The sequence below is a fragment of the Lactuca virosa genome, chromosome 6 (assembly GCF_052849685.1).
Source record: "Lactuca virosa cultivar CGN04683 chromosome 6, Lactuca_virosa_CGN04683_v6, whole genome shotgun sequence".
In the NCBI taxonomy this organism is placed as follows: Eukaryota; Viridiplantae; Streptophyta; class Magnoliopsida; order Asterales; family Asteraceae; genus Lactuca; species Lactuca virosa.
The window spans coordinates 70,477,172-70,502,457 of record NC_136431.1 but is presented as its reverse complement, the minus strand read 5'-3'; the positions used below and the strand labels follow the sequence as shown (position 1 = coordinate 70,502,457).

General features: G+C 39.4%; 1 protein-coding gene across 1 annotated transcript; it reads right to left on the bottom strand.

Annotated features, from left to right (window-relative positions):
* Positions 1-651: 651 nt before the first annotated feature.
* Positions 652-1,071, bottom strand: LOC145121616 (uncharacterized). Its single transcript, XM_079057335.1, has one exon. The coding sequence runs from the start codon at positions 1,069-1,071 to the stop codon at positions 652-654; it is 420 nt and encodes a 139-aa protein (XP_078913461.1).
* Positions 1,072-25,286: the final 24,215 nt, after the last annotated feature.

The window sequence follows — 25,286 nt, the reverse complement described above, 5'->3', positions numbered from 1 at the left end:
CCCATTATGTGGGGGGTCGTTTAAAGACATGGTATTAAAGAGCTCAGGCAGAGTCGTGGCCTAATTCGATTGCTGATGCGAGGTTGCTGGGTTAAACCATTGCCAAGGTGGATTGGGTTGATGTTGAGTTGAATTTATAACATAAGCCTGTTGAGGTTGAGGGGCGACATTTGCACGATATGGAGCTTGCTGCGTTAGAGTGCTCCATGGACTGAGGCTGATGGGTCAGGAGGGACTGCTAAGATGTTGGGCTGGTGTAGGAAGCAGGCTTGATTGATGGTTATGTTGAAGAGAGCCCACAACAGCCAAATGATAGAACCCAAAACCCCATCCCACTGTAACATGAGGATGAGGAGTATGACTGCCTCCGTCACCTTGTTGATTAGATCTTCCAGAGAACGATCAACTACCAAGACTGCCGGTCCGGACACCACGCCAGTTGCGACCTCCCCCTCTGCCTCCATGGTGACTGCCGCCACGACTGAACGATGTGGAAGACGAGTTGCCAACGACCAAGGCAGTAGGAGAGGAGGTGTTGGAGAACATCAATATACCATTATTTCTACGATCTTGTTCAATCAGTCGTTGTTCCTGGACCTTAAGCATGGCTCGAGTATCAGAAAACGAGGGGAAAGACTTGGAGTGTCAAATCTAACTCGCAATGTAACCAAACTTTGGGGCTAATCCATTTATAGTGTAGATAACTAGGTTCTTTTCTGGGACTTCCGCATCAAGATTGTCCAAAGTATCAGCAATGGTGCAAATTTTTGTGTAATAAGCAGCCACAGAGGACTCACCCATGTTGATAGAACGAAGCTCAACATCAAGTTGCATTGCTCTGGAATCAACATTAGAATGAAACAGAGTTTCAAGTTGATTCCATAACCCATATGCAATGGACTTCTTTTTCAGATACATTTGAAGGAGAGAAGGAGATAAAGTGCTATAGATCCAACCTTTTACGATTGATTCGATGCGCTCCCACTCCTCCATATTGGTGGCAGCATGATCCTTTGGTGGTTGAAGATGGCCAGAAACACCAAAACCACAACAGTGAGACCTTCCATGCATCGTAATTCATACGATCATGATCAAGAAGAAGAGGGATCAAGTCATGGATATTAGATATTCCACAGGGTTTCTCGATGATGGGGATGCTCTTAGATGCGTCTCCAGTCATAATGAAGGGATAAAGATAAACAAAAGAAGAGAGTGAGAAGGAGTGCCGATAATTAGAGGGACTAAAGACACTAGGGTTTAGATGAGATGAAGGATGCGAATTCTAGAAGGTGTTACGCTCTAATACCATGCTAATGAGAATAATCTTCCCTTTATCTGATCTCATTAAACAATAAATACAAATACAAAGAATACATGGGCCTTATACGAATTACATATACAAAAGATATTGGGCTTCATAATACACAATACAAATATAGAATATAGAATAATAACAGTTATGTTCATTTATAAAGAGAGTTTTTCTTAATTGACTATCACAGTTGGTTCATGTTGTTGGTCAATTTTTACCATTTCATGAAAAAATTTAGTAAGTGATTTTTTGTAATCAATTGTGTAATAATTTAATATAAAAATTAAATGGTCATAACGATACGAAATCTACCGGTCTTGATCAAGGATCATCTTCACATATGAATACCTAGAAGAATTGTCACCAGATTGTGAACCATGTAAACAATTAAATTAGGATCCACTACACTAAATTGTAAAGTCGAACCACCAAGTTTAATGATAAAGAAAAGTTGAAACAACCACAATGGTCCATAAAGGTTGAGCCACCGGGATTAACGATAAATGTTTCAAGATCTCACCACCAGGATTCGTAAAGGCCAAGTCATTAGAATCAATGATAAACCATTTTAAACCACCAATATCAATGATCTATTAAGGTAAAAAGATGTTTATAAGAAATATAAAGTCAATTCATTCATTAGCTATGTAACGCCCCGACTCTCAGGTATAAACTTTCAGCCTTGTATTTCCAACTTTTAAGGTCGACTCGACGAGTTGGTTGCCCTGACTCGTCGAGTAGGCACAGTTTTGGTTGCGGGTCTTAAGTGACCGACTCGACGAGTCGGTAGACAGACTCGACCAGTAGGAGCTGATGGATGAAACCCTAATTTCCGGGGTTTCACACCCTATTTAAAGGATCATTAGCCTCCCTTGTCCTCACCTCACCGTCCCCTTGAGCTCTGAAACCGTAATTCGTGTGTGTGTCTCATTTAGTGTGATTTTTCAAGTTAGAAGGAAGATTTTGTTGCAAGGAGCTTGAAGACCAAGAAGTGTGAGGCCAGGAACGTGTGTAGATCTGAAGTCTACCTCAGTTTAGCATCATTTGAAGGTATCAAGTCATTACCTTGATCTTATTCTAGTTAGATCCTTCTATATTTGGGTTTTGGGATCATTTTGGGCATTTGGTGCTTCATTTCGAGTGATGAACCAAGTTCTGAAGTAGCAACTTCAGATCTAGGCTCATCTTGGCCCTTACAATCATAAAGTCTCAGTCTTTAGCATGCTAGTGTGATTCCTTTGCCTAGAACCTCTTCTTTAGCTTGATTTAAGTCATTAGCACCTTGCATGTACGTAAAGTTTGCAACTTTACGTAAGAAGTATGCCTTAGGAGCTTAGATCTATGTTATGGAGCTTTGGAATGGATTAAAAAGCATCTGAATGGAGAAAGAATGAAGGGGCTCGACGAGTTGCATGGTCAACTCGACGAGTCCGATGAAGATTGTCATGCAAGGACTTCTACATGAACTCGGCGAGTCAGTAGGGTGACTCGGCGAGTCAGTTAGGGTTTCCCAAACATTTGGACACGCATGAACTCAACGAGTATCAGGGAAACTCGATGAGTCAACCAGGGATTTCATGACTTCTCAAAGTTCAGGAAGGACTCGACGAGTCCGTAAACTGCACTCGACGAGTCGGGTCAACATAGACTGTTGACCTTGACTGCTGACTTTGATTTTGACCAAGGGTTGACCAGTTTGACCTCTGGTGGTATTTTGTGTCATTTGGAAATTTATGGAAATGGTTTATGGCAACTATAGGTTGTGGAGTTCGTGTCGGTGATTCGAGAGTTTGAGCTTACCATTTCAGTGCAACATTTGTGAGGTGAGTTCTCCTCACTATACCAACAGGGTCTACGACACCAAGGCCGGCCCTTTATGATTTACATCCTGGTTTAGGATGGTTGCTATGTTAGATTACATCCTGGTTTAGGATGGTTGCTATGTTAGATTACATCTTGGTTTAGGATGGTTGCTATGCTAGTAATCTGTTAGATTGATATCCTGGTTGTAGGATGGTTGCTATGTTAGAGATCGGTTAGATATGTATGGCTATCTGTTATTGCATGATAGCGTAAGATATTTATGTGCACATGTTTATTGGTTTGGGGAAAGGGTTAAGGCAGGTCCTTCTGTGTGCAGTAGGCCAAGACACCCTGGGCGGACCGGGTAGCCTGTTGGCCCGGGCTGGGCAAATCTAGTCTGGCCGAAGGCCCAACGAGCGGTCCGGATAGGCTGAAGGCCCCGAGGCGGGTGGTCCAGACGTGTCGAGGGCTCGGAGAGCGGTCTAGATAGACTGAGGACCGGGATTCGGTCCAGTTAGACTGATGGATCATTATGCATGTTGTTTGCTTATATGTTATTATGATATGATTATGATTATATGGCGTTGGTATTTTGGGGGTAACTCACTGAGCCTTCGAGCTTACATTTATCGATTATTGTTTCAGGTACTTTTGACGATCGCGGGAAGGCGAAGGCGTGATCATACCGCTCCTCACACTTTATGATTTTATGTTTTGATTCTGGGATACTCTGACAATATACTATTTTGAAAACAAGTTTTGTAATAATCATGGGTTTTGAAATGTTTTAAAAAATTTAATTTGGCATGAATTTTATGAGTGTTACAAGTTGGTATCAGAGCCTTGGTTTGAGTGAATTGGAGGAAACACTCGCGTGTCTCCAGTCTCAAACTGAGGACAAGATTTTAAAATGATTTTCTTAAAATGTTTTCAAAATAATAAAGGAGGATGCAAGTGTACGATCAGCCGGAGCTCGCGGATAGACCCCAAAATACCTTACGATTTATTTGATTATGTGATATGTTAGAACAACATGCTAGTCCTAGGCTAGGGATCTTCAAGAATTGCATGATATAATTGCCTGATTATATGATGCCTGGTAGCCTAGGGTTTCCTTATATGAAATTGACATCATTACTGTAGTTGCTTAGTGTATGCATCACGGCTGTACATAATCAAGATCTTATAGCCTGAGAATGTTTGGTTTGGCCTTATTTCCAGTTCTTGTCTGATGAAGGGCTTAGGGTAGGATCAGGTATTCGAAAGTCTATAGGGTCTAGCGTTATGTATGGTTAGCATACACGAGTGCTGTGGGGTTGGTGGAACTTTCATGGATGGGTAGGTTGTTTGGGATGAGTCCGCCGATTATGAGATATTTAGCCTCCTAGGAGTGAGGACTGAGCGCATGCCATGCTTATGTATAGTTTTAGGGCATTGTGATGATGCTTGAGACAAATATGGGTAGGTGTGGAAGGTAGTATGGGCCCGTACTACTGAAAGCACATGACCCATACGCGTAGCAAGGAAGTCACAACCCCTAGAGTTTTGGTTGGGAGTTGGTTCCCAGATTGTTATGTGGAATATCTGATATCTTTTTGGTATGTTTTCAGCATGGTGGTTACACGACGCTTCATGACTGGATCCGGGTCAGGATTAGGAGCGGGAGAGGTCGGACAGGAGGCGCCGACAGCGCCCGAGACTATTGGCCAAATGAGGCCTGATGAGATGGATGACAGGATCCGGGAGATCCTGCATGATGAGGTTGCTGATATGTTCCGGGCTCAGTTACCGGAAATGTTTGGGTCTATCAAGACCGCTATGGTGGAGTATTTCGATGATCGCTATGCAGCCCTCACTGATTCGGCTGCCGCAGCAGCTACAACGGCTGTATCGAGGGCAGGGTTGGGAGCCGATCGGACTTTTCAGTATCGGGACTTCGACAACACGAAGCCCCTACTTTTGATGGGACTCAGGACCCCATCAAAGCCATGAGGTGGTTGTCTGACGTGGAGGGGTGTTTCTTCACGTGCTTATGTCCTACTGACCAGAAGGTCAGATGTGCCCTGAAACTGCTGAGGTCCGGGGCAAAGGACTGGTGGAGGCTGATGACTGGGTCGTATTCGGATGAGCAGAGAGCTGCTGTTACTTGGGAGCAGTTCAGGGATATGTTCTGCGCTCGCTACATTCCACGAGTCGAGCGGGAACGGTTAGCTCAGGAGTTTCTGGAGTTGAGACAGGATCGGGAGACGGTGACGGAGATCACTCGTATGTTCACCGAAAGGGCGATGTTCTGCCCGGCGTTTGCATCTGAGCAAACTCACATGACTCGTTATCTGGGCATGCTCAAGACGGATATTTGACAGTTTGTGGCGACCCAGTGTTGTGATACGCTTCTAGATTTACAGGAGGCCGCCAGGCGATTGGAGCTTGAGATTGAGTTACAGGTGAAGGAGCAGGGTCAGGCCACGACACAGACACAACCGACGCCAAAGCGGTCTAAGACCGCTGATTCTAGGTCAGAGGGACATCAGGGCTGCACATGTGGCAAGTGCGGGAAGGGGCAATTGGGGGTTTGTAGGTCTGGTAGCAGATGCCGCAAATACGGCCAGGAGGGGAATTTTGCGAGGGATTGTCGACATACGACCCCAGTTCAGGATATGAGGATCCGCTACCACTATCATCAGGTTGGTCACGTGAAGACCAACTGTCCACAGCTCGCAGCCACGCCGGCTCAGGCTCCATCGCTGGCTACATTGAGGATTACTGACGGGAGTCAGGTTCGAGCAGTGCCCCCAAGGGCCCAGGGACGCGCCTTCCAGCTTACAGCAGAGGAGGCCAGAGCAGCACCAGATGTGGTTGCTGGTATGTTTCTATCCCTTATTTTATTGATTATATATGTTTTATCCTTATATGTTGTACCTGTGATTAAGTACGTTTTTAGTGAACTCGTTACCTGCTTTGGTATTATTTGACTCGGGGGCGAGTTGTAACGCCCGCAGATCTGGGCTAGTCAATTTAGAGATAATAGGGGTCGAAAACGACTTTTCGACAAAAGATTATTTAGAATAAATAATCTTAACCAAGTTGTAGAATATGTCTCAAGGGTTCCGTACATATGAAGAACGCCGAAATCCGAGTTATAACGAAGAAGTTATGGCCCGTCGAAGTTTTACGGCAAAACCGGCACGGCACCGGGAGACGTAAATAGTGAATTTTTGATAAAGAACCTTTTAGCCTTAGAAATCTAAACAAAAGTTGTAGTATACGTTAAACTGAGAACATACAAAAAAAGAACGCCCAAATCTGACTTCGTATGAGGAAGTTACGAATTTTCTAAGATTTGGCATAGCAGTGCACGACCCGAAACTCGAATTTTAGATCGAGCGGTTTTTGGCCTACGCGACTTAAATGAGAATTGAAGATCTCATTAATAGGAACTCAACGGTACAAAGACAGACAAAAACAGAGTCCGTATGTAGAAGTTATGAATTTTACGCGGACATTTAACAGTATAATCTTCTCGTACTGTTAAATTTAAGATCGATCGAGAATTAGCCGACGGAGTCAAAATGAAAGTTGTAGATCTTATTTTTACCTACGCGTGGATATAAAGAACGTCAAAAACGGAGGTCGTATGTGAAAGTTTCGGATTTTAGAAGTCGGAAGTGTGTTGTGCGGAAATGGGTGATGTGGCACAATCTTGGCCATTGCTTTCTCCCCAAGTCTTGCCACTAGATGGTGACATGTGGCACCAAGTTCAGCCATTTTTCACCCTATAAATAGAACCTCTCCCACCCTCATTTTCTTCACACATTTCCCATTCCTTCTTTCTTTCACTAGTTTTCTCTCTAACCCCCCAAACCCCCCGAAAAGCCTAGGGAACCTCCCTAGCACGAGGCGGAAGCCCCGGAGTGCTCGACGGCTCCGAGAAGAAGAGCTTTTCGGCTCGGGAACGCTGCTCCAAGCAAAGCCCGGTTTTCTATAAAACCCGCTGTAAGTGAGTTACGCGTACGCTATTTTTAATATATCGTTTATTTAATTATAGTAGCGTTATTAGGAACTTATAATAAGTACTTGGGCTATTATTATGGGTTATATAAGTATTTTTTTAACGCTTATATAATAGTAATAATAGCTAGACTATTAATTAGTCTCGGCGAATAATAGACTAAACTCTAGTGGTAATAATACTAGGTTTCGTCGAAGGAAATTATTTTTTTTAAGAAGCGAAGCGCTGTCTGAGTTCGGAATCACCACCTTTTCAAGTGAGTGCATGGTCCCTTTCATCTTACACATAGATATGAAGTATTTTATATAAATTACGTGCTATGTGTGCATATTATCTGAATACTTGCTGTCTATGATGGATTAATGATTTTATACATGTTTTAAATGATTTAAATATATATTTGTTTTATATCTACAAATACGTTGAGATAAAACATGGGTAGATGAAATAGTTGGTGTGTGATGAAATAAAATGATGAGAGATAGGTGATGATAGGAAGGTGATGATAATTAGGTGATGGATAGGTGATGATGAATCGGTGATGTAGGATGAAAGATACTATAACCTTGTCCGACAATTTGGAGATGTAGTCATCTACTAGAGTATAGATGGCGACCACGAAATATTCTAGACAACCCCATGGAAACACCAGCAGACTTATAACCTGTAGGTGATGAATTACGAGTTCAGGCGATGTTGTGACTGCGTATTCATGTGATGATACTCTAACCCTTACTATGAATTACGAGTTCAGGCGACGTTGTAACTACGTATTCATGCCTTAGGAACGAGCATATAAGGAAATGTGAGGTAAAAAGATGAGAGGTAAAAATGATATAGGAGATGACCCTTAAGATAATTCTTTAAGGAATATTAAAGAAGATAACGGGGATGGGTAATTGGGTTGATTGTTTGATTGTTTAAACATAATAATTATATTATTGTGGGTTGAAAACCCTATGTACTTACCAGGTTTCCCAACCTGACCCACTCAAGCGTATTTGTATCACAGGTGTCGATATGAAGCTACTTTAAACTGAGAGATTTAAAAGAGATGTAGATCACTAGTGTAAATGAATGTAAGTTATGTTCATGCTTATGTTTCTGTATTGACGATGACATCCCAATGTTTTGAAAATGAATGAAATACATTTCTTCGAAAATGATTTGATAACGTATTTATCATGTTTTTCTGGGAACAAATTCCGCAACATTTTTATTAAAAGAGGTACTCTGATTTTTATAAAGCATAAACAAAATCGGTCTTTTCTGGCCGTGAAAACGGGGATGTCACAGTTGGTATCAGAGCATTAGTTTAAGCGAACTAGGAATATGGATTTATTTCTAGACTTAAACTTAGAATGCTAAGCGATGATTGTGAGGAGTGTGTCTAATATATTTTAGGTAGTACACCTGAATAGACACAAGCACTAGCTTATTTAGGGAAAAATACCTAACATGCTTTTATGTGCTAAATGATTTATGATATGCATTATATGATCGGATCTATGGTCTGTTGCCGACCGGATCTGGAAATTTTATGTGTTCAGATTTCTAAACGTTTAATTACGATATTAGAACTGGCATGTAACTTTTCGGAGTAATAGGGAGATTTATACGTCTATCGTAAATAAAAATTTCCTATCTTAACTTCTCGCCTCGGTACACCGAATGTCTACTTTGGTGTACAAAACGTCATGGTGAAGACAGACTAGGAAATATCCGAGGAAGATGACAACCTGAGCCGAAGAATGTGACGGGTCATGCATCGGTCGTTGCGCCTGCACCCGAACCTATCACAATGGCAGAAGTTCAGGAAGTGATGCGAACCATGATAGACTGATAAAATAGAGGAAATAATAAGGCTTACGATAATGAATGATACCTATCAGAAGATATCGTAAGAGAGGTATCTTGCCTTTAGAATGCATCTAATAAATAATACGTCTAGTATGGGAGAAGTACACTTTCGATTGGCAGAAAGAAAGAATTCTTGGTATAATCTATAAAGTTATCCCATGGTCTTGAATTTCCAATACCAACCGAGTTGAAGCAGAATTGATGATTGAAGATGTGCATGGAAGAAGTCCTAGTAGAGTCTAGGGAAATTTTTTTTATGATTATTTGGACACACTCGTATGTGTTAAATTGTTTTGTGATTTTAGGACTTGGGGACTGCGAGACAATACTTGGGACGAGTATGAGTAGGTGTGAATGGTAGTAGATGCATATACTACCAGAAGCACAAGACTCACGCTTGGATCAGGGAAAGTCACAAGGTTACCGAGAAGCTAGTAGTTGATTCCGTTTTGTTCAGGTACGTCATTACCTTTGTTTCGGTAATGACTAAGAAGATGATTGTTATTCCGACCCTAGTGTTCATATCAAATCGAGTCCGACTATGATGAGTATGTTACGAGGTTTAGAGAACCAAGTTCGATGTAGCATCTGACTTAAGCCGGAAGATTGAAATGAAAGATAATCAAAGCGATCAGTACACATATCACGACAGTTGCTTGTATCTAGAAATGCTACCTTTTAAGATGTCATCAGAACATGAAGGAAGGTATAGTCTGTTCTGGAATTTGACTCTAAAAGACCTGAGTCCAAGCAATACATCATACGATGAGAGGTCATTAGAACATGACCCATCGGTCTATTATGATAATCGAAGGAAGAAACTTATCTCAAGTTTGTTAAAGAAGGAGTCTCCAATAAAGATCGATATCGTGACATGAAGATCATGATTGGAAGTCTAACTTGAGATAGAGAGCAGGTCCAAGATCGGGCACCGCCTGCAGTCAGAAAGTCTTAGAGTTAGATACTCGTTCGAAGAAACATCAAAGTTACGATTATTACTTAGGATGAAGAGATAACTTATGGAGTCATCATGTGAGCCCTGTTTCGTTGATGATTCCGGGACGTAATCATCCTAAGGGGGAGATAATTGTAACGCCCGCAGATATGGGCTAGTCAATTTAGAGATAATAGGGGTCGAAAACGACTTTTCGACAAAAGATTATTTAGAATAAATAATCTTAACCAAGTTGTAGAATATGTCTCAAGGGTTCCGTACATATGAAGAACGCCGAAATCCGAGTTATAACGAAGAAGTTATGGCCCGTCGAAGTTTTACGGCAAAACCGGCACGGCACCGGGAGACGTAAATAGTGAATTTTTGATAAAGGACGTTTTAGCCTTAGAAATCTAAACAAAAGTTGTAGTATACGTTAAACTGAGAACATACAAAAAAAGAACGCCCAAATCTGACTTCGTATGAGGAAGTTACGAATTTTCTAAGATTTGGCATAGGAGTGCACGACCTGAAACTTGAATTTTAGATCGAGCGGTTTTTGGCCTACGCGACTTAAATGAGAATTGAAGATCTCATTAATAGGAACTCAACGGTACAAAGACAGACGAAAACAGAGTCCGTATGTAGAAGTTATGAATTTTACGCGGACATTTAACAGTATAATCTCCTCGTACTGTTAAATTTAAGATCGGTCGAGAATTAGCCGACGGAGTCAAAATGAAAGTTGTAGATCTTATTTTTACCTACGCGTGGATATAAAGAACGTCAAAAACGGAGGTCGTATGTGAAAGTTTCGGATTTTAGAAGTCGGAAGTGTGCTGTGCGGAAATGGGTGATGTGGCACAATCTTGGCCATTGCTTTCTCCCCAAGTCTTGCCACTAGATGGTGACATGTGGCACCAAGTTCAGCCATTTTTCACCCTATAAATAGAACCTCTCCCACCCTCATTTTCTTCACACATTTCCCATTCCTTCTTTCTCTCACTAGTTTCTCTCTCTAACCCCCCAAACCCCCCGAAAAGCCTAGGGAACCTCCCTAGCACGAGGCGGAAGCCCCAGAGTGCTCGACGGCTCCGAGAAGAAGAGCTTTTCGGCTCGGGAACACTGCTCCAAGCAAAGCCCGGTTTTCTATAAAACCCGCTGTAAGTGAGCTACGCGTACGCTATTTTTAATATATCGTTTATTTAATTATAGTAGCGTTATTAGGAACTTATAATAAGTACTTGGGCTATTATTATGGGTTATATAAGTATTTTTTTAACGCTTATATAATAGTAATAATAGCTAGACTATTAATTAGTCTCGGCGAATAATAGACTAAACTCTAGTGGTAATAATACTAGGTTTCGTCGAAGGAAATTATTTTTTTTAAGAAGCGAAACGCTGTCTGAGTTCGGAATCACCACCTTTTCAAGTGAGTGCATGGTCCCTTTCATCTTACACATAGATATGAAGTATTTTATATAAATTACGTGCTATGTGTGCATATTATCTGAATACTTGCTGTCTATGATGGATGAATGATTTTATACATGTTTTAAATGATTTAAATATATATTTGTTTTATATCTACAAATATGTTGGGATAAAACATGGGTAGATGAAATAGTTGGTGTGTGATGAAATAAAATGATGAGAGATAGGTGATGATAGGAAGGTGATGATAATTAGGTGATGGATAGGTGATGATGAATCGGTGATGTAGGATGAAAGATACTATAACCTTGTCCGACAATTTGGAGATGTAGTCATCTACTAGAGTATAGATGGCGACCACGGAATATTCTAGACAACCCCGTGGAAACACCAGCAGACTTATAACCTGTAGGTGATGAATTACGAGTTCAGGCGATGTTGTGACTGCGTATTCATGTGATGATACTCTAACCCTTACTATGAATTACGAGTTCAGTCGACGTTGTAACTACGTATTCATGCCTTAGGAACGAGCATATAAGGAAATGTGAGGTAAAAAGATGAGAGGTAAAAATGATATAGGAGATGACCCTTAAGATAATTCTTTAAGGAATATTAAAGAAGATAACGGGGATGGGTAATTGGGTTGATTGTTTGATTGTTTAAACATAATAATTATATTATTGTGGGTTGAAAACCCTATGTACTTACCAGGTTTCCCAACCTGACCCACTCAAGCTTATTTGTATCACAGGTGTCGATATGAAGCTACTTTAAACTGAGAGATTTAAAAGAGATGTAGATCACTAGTGTAAATGAATGTAAGTTCTGTTCATGCTTATGTTTCTGTATTGACGATGACATCCCAATGTTTTGAAAATGAATGAAATACATTTCTTCGGAAATGATTTGATAACGTATTTATCATGTTTTTCTGGGAACAAATTCCGCAACATTTTTATTAAAAGAGGTACTCTGATTTTTATAAAGCATAAACAAAATCGGTCTTTTCTGGCCGTGAAAACGGGGATGTCACAGTTGGTATCAGAGCATTAGTTTAAGCGAACTAGGAATATGGATTTATTTCTAGACTTAACTTAGAATGCTAAGCGATGATTGTGAGGAGTGTGTCTAATATATTTTAGGTAGTACACCTGAATAGACACAAGCACTAGCTTATTTAGGGAAAAATACCTAACATGCTTTTATGTGCTAAATGATTTATGATATGCATTATATGATCGGATCTATGGTCTGTTGCCGACCGGATCTGGAAATTTTATGTGTTCAGATTTCTAAACGTTTAATTATGATATTAGAACTAGCATGTAACTTTTCGGAGTAATAGGGAGATTTATACGTCTATCGTAAATAAAAATTTCCTATCTTAACTTCTCGCCTCGGTACACCGAATGTCTACTTTGGTGTACAAAACGTCATGGTGAAGACAGACTAGGAAATATCCGAGGAAGATGACAACCTGAGCCGCAGAATGTGACGGGTCATGCATCGGTCGTTGCGCCTGCACCCGAACCTATCACAATGGCAGAAGTTCAGGAAGTGATGCGAACCATGATAGACTGATAAAATAGAGGAAATAATAAGGCTTACGATAATGAATGATACCTATCAGAAGATATCGTAAGAGAGGTATCTTGCCTTTAGAATGCATCTAATAAATAATACGTCTAGTATGGGAGAAGTACACTTTCGATTGGCAGAAAGAAAGAATTCTTGGTATAATCTATAAAGTTATCCCATGGTCTTGAATTTCCAATACCAACCGAGTTGAAGCAGAATTGATGATTGAAGATGTGCATGGAAGAAGTCCTAGTAGAGTCTAGGGAAATTTTTTTTATGATTATTTGGACACACTCGTATGTGTTAAATTGTTTTGTGATTTTAGGACTTGGGGACTGCGAGACAATACTTGGGACGAGTATGAGTAGGTGTGAATGGTAGTAGATGCATATACTACCAGAAGCACAAGACTCACGCTTGGATCAGGGAAAGTCACAAGGTTACCGAGAAGCTAGTAGTTGATTCCGTTTTGTTCAGGTATGTCATTACCATTGTTTCGGTAATGACTAAGAAGATGATTGTTATTCCGACCCTAGTGTTCATATCAAATCGAGTCCGACCATGATGAGTATGTTACGAGGTTCAGAGAACCAAGTTCGATGTAGCATCTGACTTAAGTCGGAAGATTGAAATGAAAGATAATCAAAGCGATCAGTACAGGTATCACGACAATTGCTTGTAGCTAGAAATGCTACCTTTTAAGATGTCATCAGAACATGAAGGAAGGTATAGTCTGTTCTGGAATTTGACTCTAAAAGACCTGAGTCCAAGCAATACATCATACGATGAGAGGTCATTAGAACATGACCCATCGGTCTATTATGATAATCGAAGGAAGAAACTTATCTCAAGTTTGTTAAAGAAGGAGACTCCAATAAAGATCGAGATCGTGACATGAAGATCATGATTGGAAGTCTAACTTGAGATAGAGAGCGGGTCCAAGATCTGGCACCGCCTGCAGTCAGAAAGTCTTAGAGTTAGATACTCGTTCGAAGAAACATCAAAGTTACGATTATTACTTAGGATGAAGAGATAACTTATGGAGTCATCATGTGAGCCCTGTTTCGTTGATGATTCCGGGACGTAATCATCCTAAGGGGTAGATAATTGTAACTCCCGCAGATCTGGGCTAGTCAATTTAGAGATAATAGGGGTCGAAAACGACTTTTCGACAAAAGATTATTTAGAATAAATAATCTTAACCAAGTTGTAGAATATGTCTCAAGGGTTCCGTACATATGAAGAACGCCGAAATCCGAGTTATAACGAAGAAGTTATGGCCCGTCGAAGTTTTACGGCAAAACCGGCACGGCACCGGGAGACGTAAGAAGTGAATTTTTGATAAAGGAGTTTTTAGCCTTAGAAATCTGAACAAAAGTTGTAGTATACGTTAAATTGAGAACATACAAAAAAAGAACGCCCAAATCTGACTTCGTATGAGGAAGTTACGAATTTTCTAAGATTTGGCATAGCAGTGCACGACCCGAAACTTGAATTTTAGATCGAGCGGTTTTTGGCCTACGCGACTTAAATGAGAATTGAAGATCTCATTAATAGGAACTCAACGGTACAAAGACAGACGAAAACAGAGTCCGTATGTAGAAGTTATGAATTTTACGCGGACATTTAACAGTATAATCTCCTCGTACTGTTAAATTTAAGATCGGTCGAGAATTAGCCGACGGAGTCAAAATGAAAGTTGTAGATCTTATTTTTACCTACGCGTGGATATAAAGAACGTCAAAAATGGAGGTCGTATGTGAAAGTTACGGATTTTAGAAGTCGGAAGTGTGCTGTGCGGAAATGGGTGATGTGGCACAATCTTGGCCATTGCTTTCTCCCCAAGTCTTGCCACTAGATGGTGACATGTGGCACCAAGTTCAGCTATTTTTCACCCTATAAATAGAACCTCTCCCACCCTTATTTTCTTCACACATTTCCCATTCCTTCTTTCTCTCACTAGTTTCTCTCTCTAACCCCCCAAACCCCCCGAAAAGCCTAGGGAACCTCCCTAGCACGAGGCGGAAGCCCCGGAGTGCTCGACGGCTCCGAGAAGAAGAGCTTTTCGGCTCGGGAACACTGCTCCAAGCAAAGCCCGGTTTTCTATAAAACCCGCTGTAAGTGAGCTACGCGTACGCTATTTTTAATATATCGTTTATTTAATTATAGTAGCGTTATTAGGAACTTATAATAAGTACTTGGGCTATTATTATGGGTTATATAAGTATTTTTTTAACGCTTATATAATAGTAATAATAGCTAGACTATTAATTAGTCTCGGCGAATAATAGACTAAACTCTAGTGGTAATAATACTAGGTTTCGTCGAAGGAAATTTTTTTTTAATAAGCGAAACGCTGTCTGAGTTCGGAATCACCACCTTTTCAAGTGAGTGCATGGTCCCTTTCATCTTACACATAGATATGAAGTATTTTATATAAATTACGTGCTATGTGTGCATATTATCTGAATACTTGCTGTCTATGATGGATGAATGATTTTATACATGTTTTAAATGATTTAAATATATATTTGTTTTATATCTACAAATACGTTGGGATAAAACATGGGTAGATGAAATAGTTGGTGTGATGAAATAAAATGATGAGAGATAGGTGATGATAGGAAGGTGATGATAATTAGGTGATGGATAGGTGATGATGAATCGGTGATGTAGGATGAAAGATACTATAACCTTGTCCGACAATTTAGAGATGTAGTCATCTACTAGAGTATAGATGGCGACCACGGAATATTCTAGACAACCCCGTGGAAACACCAGCAGACTTATAACCTGTAGGTGATGAATTACGAGTTCAGGCGATGTTGTGACTGCGTATTCATGTGATGATACTCTAACCCTTACTATGAATTACGAGTTCAGTCGACGTTGTAACTACGTATTCATGCCTTAGGAACGAGCATATAAGGAAATGTGAGGTAAAAAGATGAGAGGTAAAAATGATATAGGAGATGACCCTTAAGATAATTCTTTAAGGAATATTAAAGAAGATAACGGGGATGGGTAATTGGGTTGATTGTTTGATTGTTTAAACATAATAATTATATTATTGTGGGTTGAAAACCCTATGTACTTACCAGGTTTCCCAACCTGACCCACTCAAGCTTATTTGTATCACAGGTGTCGATATGAAGCTACTTTAAACTGAGAGATTTAAAAGAGATGTAGATCACTAGTGTAAATGAATGTAAGTTCTGTTCATGCTTATGTTTCTGTATTGACGATGACATCCCAATGTTTTGAAAATGAATGAAATACATTTCTTCGGAATAGATTTGATAACGTATTTATCATGTTTTTCTGGGAACAAATTCCGCAACATTTTTATTAAAAGAGGTACTCTGATTTTTATAAAGCATAAACAAAATCGGTCTTTTCTGGCCGTGAAAACGGGGATGTCACAGTTGGTATCAGAGCATTAGTTTAAGCGAACTAGGAATATGGATTTATTTCTAGACTTAAACTTAGAATGCTAAGCGATGATTGTGAGGAGTGTGTCTAATATATTTTAGGTAGTACACCTGAATAGACACAAGCACTAGCTTATTTAGGGAAAAATACCTAACATGCTTTTATGTGCTAAATGATTTATGATATGCATTATATGATCGGATCTATGGTCTGTTGCCGACCGGATCTGGAAATTTTATGTGTTCAGATTTCTAAACGTTTAATTACGATATTAGAACTGGCATGTAACTTTTCGGAGTAATAGGGAGATTTATACGTCTATCGTAAATAAAAATTTCCTATCTTAACTTCTCGCCTCGGTACACCGAATGTCTACTTTGGTGTACAAAACGTCATGGTGAAGACAGACTAGGAAATATCCGAGGAAGATGACAACCTGAGCCGAAGAATGTGACGGGTCATGCATCGGTCGTTGCGCCTGCACCCGAACCTATCACAATGGCAGAAGTTCAGGAAGTGATGCGAACCATGATAGACTGATAAAATAGAGGAAATAATAAGGCTTATGATAGTGAATGATACCTATCAGAAGATATCGTAAGAGAGGTATCTTGCCTTTAGAATGCATCTAATAAATAATACGTCTAGTATGGGAGAAGTACACTTTCGATTGGCAGAAAGAAAGAATTCTTGGTATAATCTATAAAGTTATCCCATGGTCTTGAATTTCCAATACCAACCGAGTTGAAGCAGAATTGATGATTGAAGATGTGCATGGAAGAAGTCCTAGTAGAGTCTAGGGAAATTTTTTTTATGATTATTTGGCCACACTCGTATGTGTTAAATTGTTTTGTGATTTTAGGACTTGGGGACTGCGAGACAATACTTGGGACGAGTATGAGTAGGTGTGAATGGTAGTAGATGCATATACTACCAGAAGCACAAGACTCACGCTTGGATCAGGGAAAGTCACAAGGTTACCGAGAAGCTAGTAGTTGATTCCGTTTTGTTCAGGTATGTCATTACCATTGTTTCGGTAATGACTAAGAAGATGATTGTTATTCCGACCCTAGTGTTCATATCAAATCGAGTCCGACTATGATGAATATGTTACGAGGTTCAGAGAACCAAGTTCGATGTAGCATCTGACTTAAGTCGGAAGATTGAAATGAAAGATAATCAAAGCGATCAGTACAGGTATCACGACAGTTGCTTGTAGCTAGAAATGCTACCTTTTAAGATGTCATCAGAACATGAAGGAAGGTATAGTCTGTTCTGGAATTTGACTCTAAAAGACCTGAGTCCAAGCAATACATCATACGATGAGAGGTCATTAGAACATGACCCATCGGTCTATTATGATAATCGAAGGAAGAAACTTATCTCAAGTTTGTTAAAGAAGGAGACTCCAATAAAGATCGAGATCGTGACATGAAGATCATGATTGGAAGTCTAACTTGAGATAGAGAGCGGGTCCAAGATCTGGCACCGCCTGCAGTCAGAAAGTCTTAGAGTTAGATACTCGTTCGAAGAAACATCAAAGTTACGATTATTACTTAGGATGAAGAGATAACTTATGGAGTCATCATGTGAGCCCTGTTTCGTTGATGATTCCGAGACGTAATCATCCTAAGGGGGAGATAATTGTAACGCCCGCAGATCTGGGCTAGTCAATTTAGAGATAATATGGGTCGAAAACGACTTTTCGACAAAAGATTATTTAGAATAAATAATCTTAACCAAGTTGTAGAATATGTCTCAAGGGTTCCGTACATATGAAGAACGCCGAAATCCGAGTTATAACGAAGAAGTTATGGCCCGTCAAAGTTTTACGGCAAAACCGGCACGGCACCGGGAGACGTAAATAGTGAATTTTTGATAAAGGAGTTGTTAGCCTTAGAAATCTGAACAAAAGTTGTAGTATACGTTAAATTGAGAACATACAAAAAAAGAACGCCCAAATCTGACTTCGTATGAGGAAGTTACGAATTTTCTAAGATTTGGCATAGCAGTGCACGACCCGAAACTTGAATTTTAGATCGAGCGGTTTTTGGCCTACGCGACTTAAATGAGAATTGAAGATCTCATTAATAGGAACTCAACGGTACAAAGACAGACGAAAACAGAGTCCGTATGTAGAAGTTATGAATTTTACGCGGACATTTAACAGTATAATCTCCTCGTACTGTTAAACTTAAGATCGGTCAAGAATTAGCCGACGGAGTCAAAATGAAAGTTGTAGATCTTATTTTTACCTACGCGTGGATATAAAGAACGTCAAAAACGGAGGTCGTATGTGAAAGTTACGGATTTTAGAAGTCGGAAGTGTGCTGTGCGGAAATGGGTGATGTGGCACAATCTTGGCCATTGCTTTCTCCCCAAGTCTTGCCACTAGATGGTGACATGTGGCACAAAGTTCAGCCATTTTTCACCCTATAAATAGAACCTCTCCCACCCTTATTTTCTTCACACATTTCCCATTCCTTCTTTCTCTCACTAGTTTCTCTCTCTAACCCCCCAAACCCTCCGAAAAGCCTAGGGAACCTCCCTAGCACGAGGCGGAAGCCCCGGAGTGCTCGACGGCTCCGAGAAGAAGAGCTTTTCGGCTCGGGAACGCTGCTCCAAGCAAAGCCCGATTTTCTATAAAACCCGCTGTAAGTGAGCTACGCGTACGCTATTTTTAATATATCGTTTATTTAATTATAGTAGCGTTATTAGGAACTTATAATAAGTACTTGGGCTATTATTATGGGTTATATAAGTATTTTTTTAACGCTTATATAATAGTAATAATAGCTAGACTATTAATTAGTCTCGGCGAATAATAGACTAAACTCTAGTGGTAATAATACTAGGTTTCGTCGAAGGAAATTTTTTTTTAATAAGCGAAGCGCTGTCTGAGTTCGGAATCACCACCTTTTCAAGTGAGTGCATGGTCCCTTTCATCTTACACATAGATATGAAGTATTTTATATAAATTACGTGCTATGTGTGCATATTATCTGAATACTTGCTGTCTATGATGGATGAATGATTTTATACATGTTTTAAATGATTTAAATATATATTTGTTTTATATCTACAAATACGTTGGGATAAAACATGGGTAGATGAAATAGTTGGTGTGTGATGAAATAAAATGATGAGAGATAGGTGATGATAGGAAGGTGATGATAATTAGGTGATGGATAGGTGATGATGAATCGGTGATGTAGGATGAAAGATACTATAACCTTGTCCGACAATTTGGAGATGTAGTCATCTACTAGAGTATAGATGGCGACCACGGAATATTCTAGACAACCCCGTGGAAACACCATCAGACTTATAACCTGTAGGTGATGAATTACGAGTTTAGGCGATGTTGTGACTGCGTATTCATGTGATGATACTCTAACCCTTACTATGAATTACGAGTTCAGTCGACGTTGTAACTACGTATTCATGCCTTAGGAACGAGCATATAAGGAAATGTGAAGTAAAAAGATGAGAGGTAAAAATGATATAGGAGATGACCCTTAAGATAATTCTTTAAGGAATATTAAAGAAGATAACGGGGATGGGTAATTAGGTTGATTGTTTGATTGTTTAAACATAATAATTATATTATTGTGGGTTGAAAACCCTATGTACTTACCAGGTTTCCCAACCTGACCCACTCAAGCTTATTTGTATCACAGGTGTCGATATGAAGCTACTTTAAACTGAGAGATTTAAAAGAGATGTAGATCACTAGTGTAAATGAATGTAAGTTCTGTTCATGCTTATGTTTCTGTATTGACGATGACATCCCAATGTTTTGAAAATGAATGAAATACATTTCTTCGGAAATGATTTGATAACGTATTTATCATGTTTTTCTGGGAACAAATTCCGCAACATTTTTATTAAAAGAGGTACTCTGATTTTTATAAAGCATAAACAAAATCGGTCTTTTCTGGCCGTGAAAACGGGGATGTCACAGTTGGTATCAGAGCATTAGTTTAAGCGAACTAGGAATATGGATTTATTTCTAGACTTAAACTTAGAATGCTAAGCGATGATTGTGAGGAGTGTGTCTAATATATTTTAGGTAGTACACCTGAATAGACACAAGCACTAGCTTATTTAGGGAAAAATACCTAACATGCTTTTATGTGCTAAATGATTTATGATATGCATTATATGATCGGATCTATGGTCTGTTGCCGACCGGATCTGGAAATTTTATGTGTTCAGATTTCTAAACGTTTAATTACGATATTAGAACTGGCATGTAACTTTTCGGAGTAATAGGGAGATTTATACGTCTATCATAAATAAAAATTTCCTATCTTAACTTCTCGCCTCGGTACACCGAATGTCTACTTTGGTGTACAAAACGTCATGGTGAAGACAGACTAGGAAATATCCGAGGAAGATGACAACCTGAGCCGAAGAATGTGACGGGTCATGCATCGGTCGTTGCGCCTGCACCCGAACCTATCACAATGGCAGAAGTTCAGGAAGTGATGCGAACCATGATAGACTGATAAAATAGAGGAAATAATAAGGCTTATGATAGTGAATGATACCTATCAGAAGATATCGTAAGAGAGGTATCTTGCCTTTAGAATGCATCTAATAAATAATACGTCTAGTATGGGAGAAGTACACTTTCGATTGGCAGAAAGAAAGAATTCTTGGTATAATCTATAAAGTTATCCCATGGTCTTGAATTTCCAATACCAACCGAGTTGAAGCAGAATTGATGATTGAAGATGTGCATGGAAGAAGTCCTAGTAGAGTCTAGGGAAATTTTTTTTATGATTATTTGGACACACTCGTATGTGTTAAATTGTTTTGTGATTTTAGGACTTGGGGACTGCGAGACAATACTTGGGACGAGTATGAGTAGGTGTGAATGGTAGTAGATGCATATACTACCAGAAGCACAAGACTCACGCTTGGATCAGGGAAAGTCACAAGGTTACCGAGAAGCTAGTAGTTGATTCCGTTTTGTTCAGGTATGTCATTACCATTGTTTCGGTAATGACTAAGAAGATGATTGTTATTCCGACCCTAGTGTTCATATCAAATCGAGTCCGACTATGATGAGTATGTTACGAGGTTCAGAGAACCAAGTTCGATGTAGCATCTGACTTAAGTCGGAAGATTGAAATGAAAGATAATCAAAGCGATCAGTACAGGTATCACGACAGTTGCTTGTAGCTAGAAATGCTACCTTTTAAGATGTCATCAGAACATGAAGGAAGGTATAGTCTGTTCTGGAATTTGACTCTAAAAGACCTGAGTCCAAGCAATACATCATACGATGAGAGGTCATTAGAACATGACCCATCGGTCTATTATGATAATCGAAGGAAGAAACTTATCTCAAGTTTGTTAAAGAAGGAGACTCCAATAAAGATCGAGATCGTGACATGAAGATCATGATTGGAAGTCTAACTTGAGATAGAGAGCGGGTCCAAGATCTGGCACCGCCTGCAGTCAGAAAGTCTTAGAGTTAGATACTCGTTCGAAGAAACATCAAAGTTACGACTATTACTTAGGATGAAGAGATAAATTATGGAGTCATCATGTGAGCCCTGTTTCGTTGATGATTCCGGGACGTAATCATCCTAAGGGGGAGATAATTGTAACGCCCGTAGATTTGGGCTAGTCAATTTAGAGATAATAGGGGTCGAAAACGACTTTTCGACAAAAGATTATTTAGAATAAATAATCTTAACCAAGTTGTAGAATATGTCTCAAGGGTTCCGTACATATGAAGAACGCCGAAATCCGAGTTATAACGAAGAAGTTATGGCCCGTCGAAGTTTTACGGCAAAACCGGCACGACACCGGGAGACGTAAATAGTGAATTTTTGATAAAGGACTTTTTAGCCTTAGAAATCTAAACAAAAGTTGTAGTATACGTTAAATTGAGAACATACAAAAAAAGAACGCCCAAATCTGACTTCGTATGAGGAAGTTACGAATTTTCTAAGATTTGGCATAGCAGTGCACGACCCGAAACTTGAATTTTAGATCGAGCGGTTTTTGGCCTACGCGACTTAAATGAGAATTGAAGATCTCATTAATAGGAACTCAACGGTACAAAGGCAGACGAAAACAGAGTCCGTATGTAGAAGTTATGAATTTTACGCGGACATTTAACAGTATAATCTCCTCGTACTGTTAAATTTAAGATCGGTCGAGAATTAGCCGACGGAGTCAAAATGAAAGTTGTAGATCTTATTTTTACCTACGCGTGGATATAAAGAACGTCAAAAACGGAGGTCGTATGTGAAAGTTACGGATTTTAGAAGTCGGAAGTGTGCTGTGCGGAAATGGGTGATGTGGCACAATCTTGGCAATTGCTTTCTCCCCAAGTCTTGCCACTAGATGGTGACATGTGGCACCAAGTTCAGCCATTTTTCACCCTATAAATAGAACCTCTCCCACCCTTATTTTCTTCACACATTTCCCATTCCTTCTTTCTCTCACTAGTTTCTCTCTCTAACCCCCCAAACCCCCCGAAAAGCCTAGGGAACCTCCCTAGCACGAGGCAGAAGCCCCGGAGTGCTCGACGGCTCCGAGAAGAAGAGCTTTTCGGCTCGGGAACGCTGCTCCAAGCAAAGCCCGGTTTTCTATAAAACCCGCTGTAAGTGAGCTACGCGTACGCTATTTTTAATATATCGTTTATTTAATTATAGTAGCGTTATTAGGAACTTATAATAAGTACTTGGGCTATTATTATGGGTTATATAAGTATTTTTTTAACGCTTATATAATAGTAATAATAGCTAGACTATTAATTAGTCTCGGCGAATAATAGACTAAACTCTAGTGGTAATAATACTAGGTTTCGTCGAAGGAAATATTTTTTTTTAATAAGCGAAGCGCTGTCTGAGTTCGGAATCACCACCTTTTCAAGTGAGTGCATGGTCCCTTTCATCTTACACATAGATATGAAGTATTTTATATAAATTACGTGCTATGTGTGCATATTATCTGAATACTTGCTGTCTATGATGGATGAATGATTTTATACATGTTTTAAATGATTTAAATATATATTTGTTTTATATCTACAAATACGTTGGGATAAAACATGGGTAGATGAAATAGTTGGTGTGTGATGAAATAAAATGATGAGAGATAGGTGATGATAGGAAGGTGATGATAATTAGGTGATGGATAGGTGATGATGAATCGGTGATGTAGGATGAAAGATACTATAACCTTGTCCGACAATTTGGAGATGTAGTCATCTACTAGAGTATAGATGGCGACCACGGAATATTCTAGACAACCCCGTGGAAACACCAGCAGACTTATAACCTGTAGGTGATGAATTACGAGTTCAGGCGATGTTGTGACTGCGTATTCATGTGATGATACTCTAACCCTTACTATGAATTACGAGTTCAGTCGACGTTGTAACTACGTATTCATGCCTTAGGAACGAGCATATAAGGAAATGTGAGGTAAAAAGATGAGAGGTAAAAATGATATAGGAGATGACCCTTAAGATAATTCTTTAAGGAATATTAAAGAAGATAACGGGGATGGGTAATTGGGTTGATTGTTTGATTGTTTAAACATAATAATTATATTATTGTGGGTTGAAAACCCTATGTACTTACCAGGTTTCCCAACCTGACCCACTCAAGCTTATTTGTATCACAGGTGTCGATATGAAGCTACTTTAAACTGAGAGATTTAAAAGAGATGTAGATCACTAGTGTAAATGAATGTAAGTTCTGTTCATGCTTATGTTTCTGTATTGACGATGACATCCCAATGTTTTGAAAATGAATGAAATACATTTCTTCAGAAATGATTTGATAACGTATTTATCATGTTTTTCTGGGAACAAATTCCGCAACATTTTTATTAAAAGAGGTACTCTGATTTTTATAAAGCATAAACAAAATCGGTCTTTTCTGGCCGTGAAAACGGGGATGTCACAGTTGGTATCAGAGCATTAGTTTAAGCGAACTAGGAATATGGATTTATTTCTAGACTTAAACTTAGAATGCTAAGCGATGATTGTGAGGAGTGTGTCTAATATATTTTAGGTAGTACACCTGAATAGACACAAGCACTAGCTTATTTAGGGAAAAATACCTAACATGCTTTTATGTGCTAAATGATTTATGATATGCATTATATGATCGGATCTATGGTATGTTGCCGACCGGATCTGGAAATTTTATGTGTTCAGATTTCTAAACGTTTAATTACGATATTAGAACTGGCATGTAACTTTTCGGAGTAATAGGGAGATTTATACGTCTATCGTAAATAAAAATTTCCTATCTTAACTTCTCGCCTCGGTACACCGAATGTCTACTTTGGTGTACAAAACGTCATGGTGAAGACAGACTAGGAAATATCCGAGGAAGATGACAACATGAGCCGAAGAATGTGACGGGTCATGCATCGGTCGTTGCGCCTGCACCCGAACCTATCACAATGGCAGAAGTTCAGGAAGTGATGCGAACCATGATAGACTGATAAAATAGAGGAAATAATAAGGCTTATGATAGTGAATGATACCTATCAGAAGATATCGTAAGAGAGGTATCTTGCCTTTAGAATGCATCTAATAAATAATACGTCTAGTATGGGAGAAGTACACTTTCGATTGGCAGAAAGAAAGAATTCTTGGTATAATCTATAAAGTTATCCCATGGTCTTGAATTTCCAATACCAACCGAGTTGAAGCAGAATTGATGATTGAAGATGTGCATGGAAGAAGTCCTAGTAGAGTCTAGGGAAATTTTTTTTATGATTATTTGGACACACTCGTATGTGTTAAATCGTTTTGTGATTTTAGGACTTGGGGACTGCGAGACAATACTTGGGACGAGTATGAGTAGGTGTGAATGGTAGTAGATGCATATACTACCAGAAGCACAAGACTCACGCTTGGATCAGGGAAAGTCACA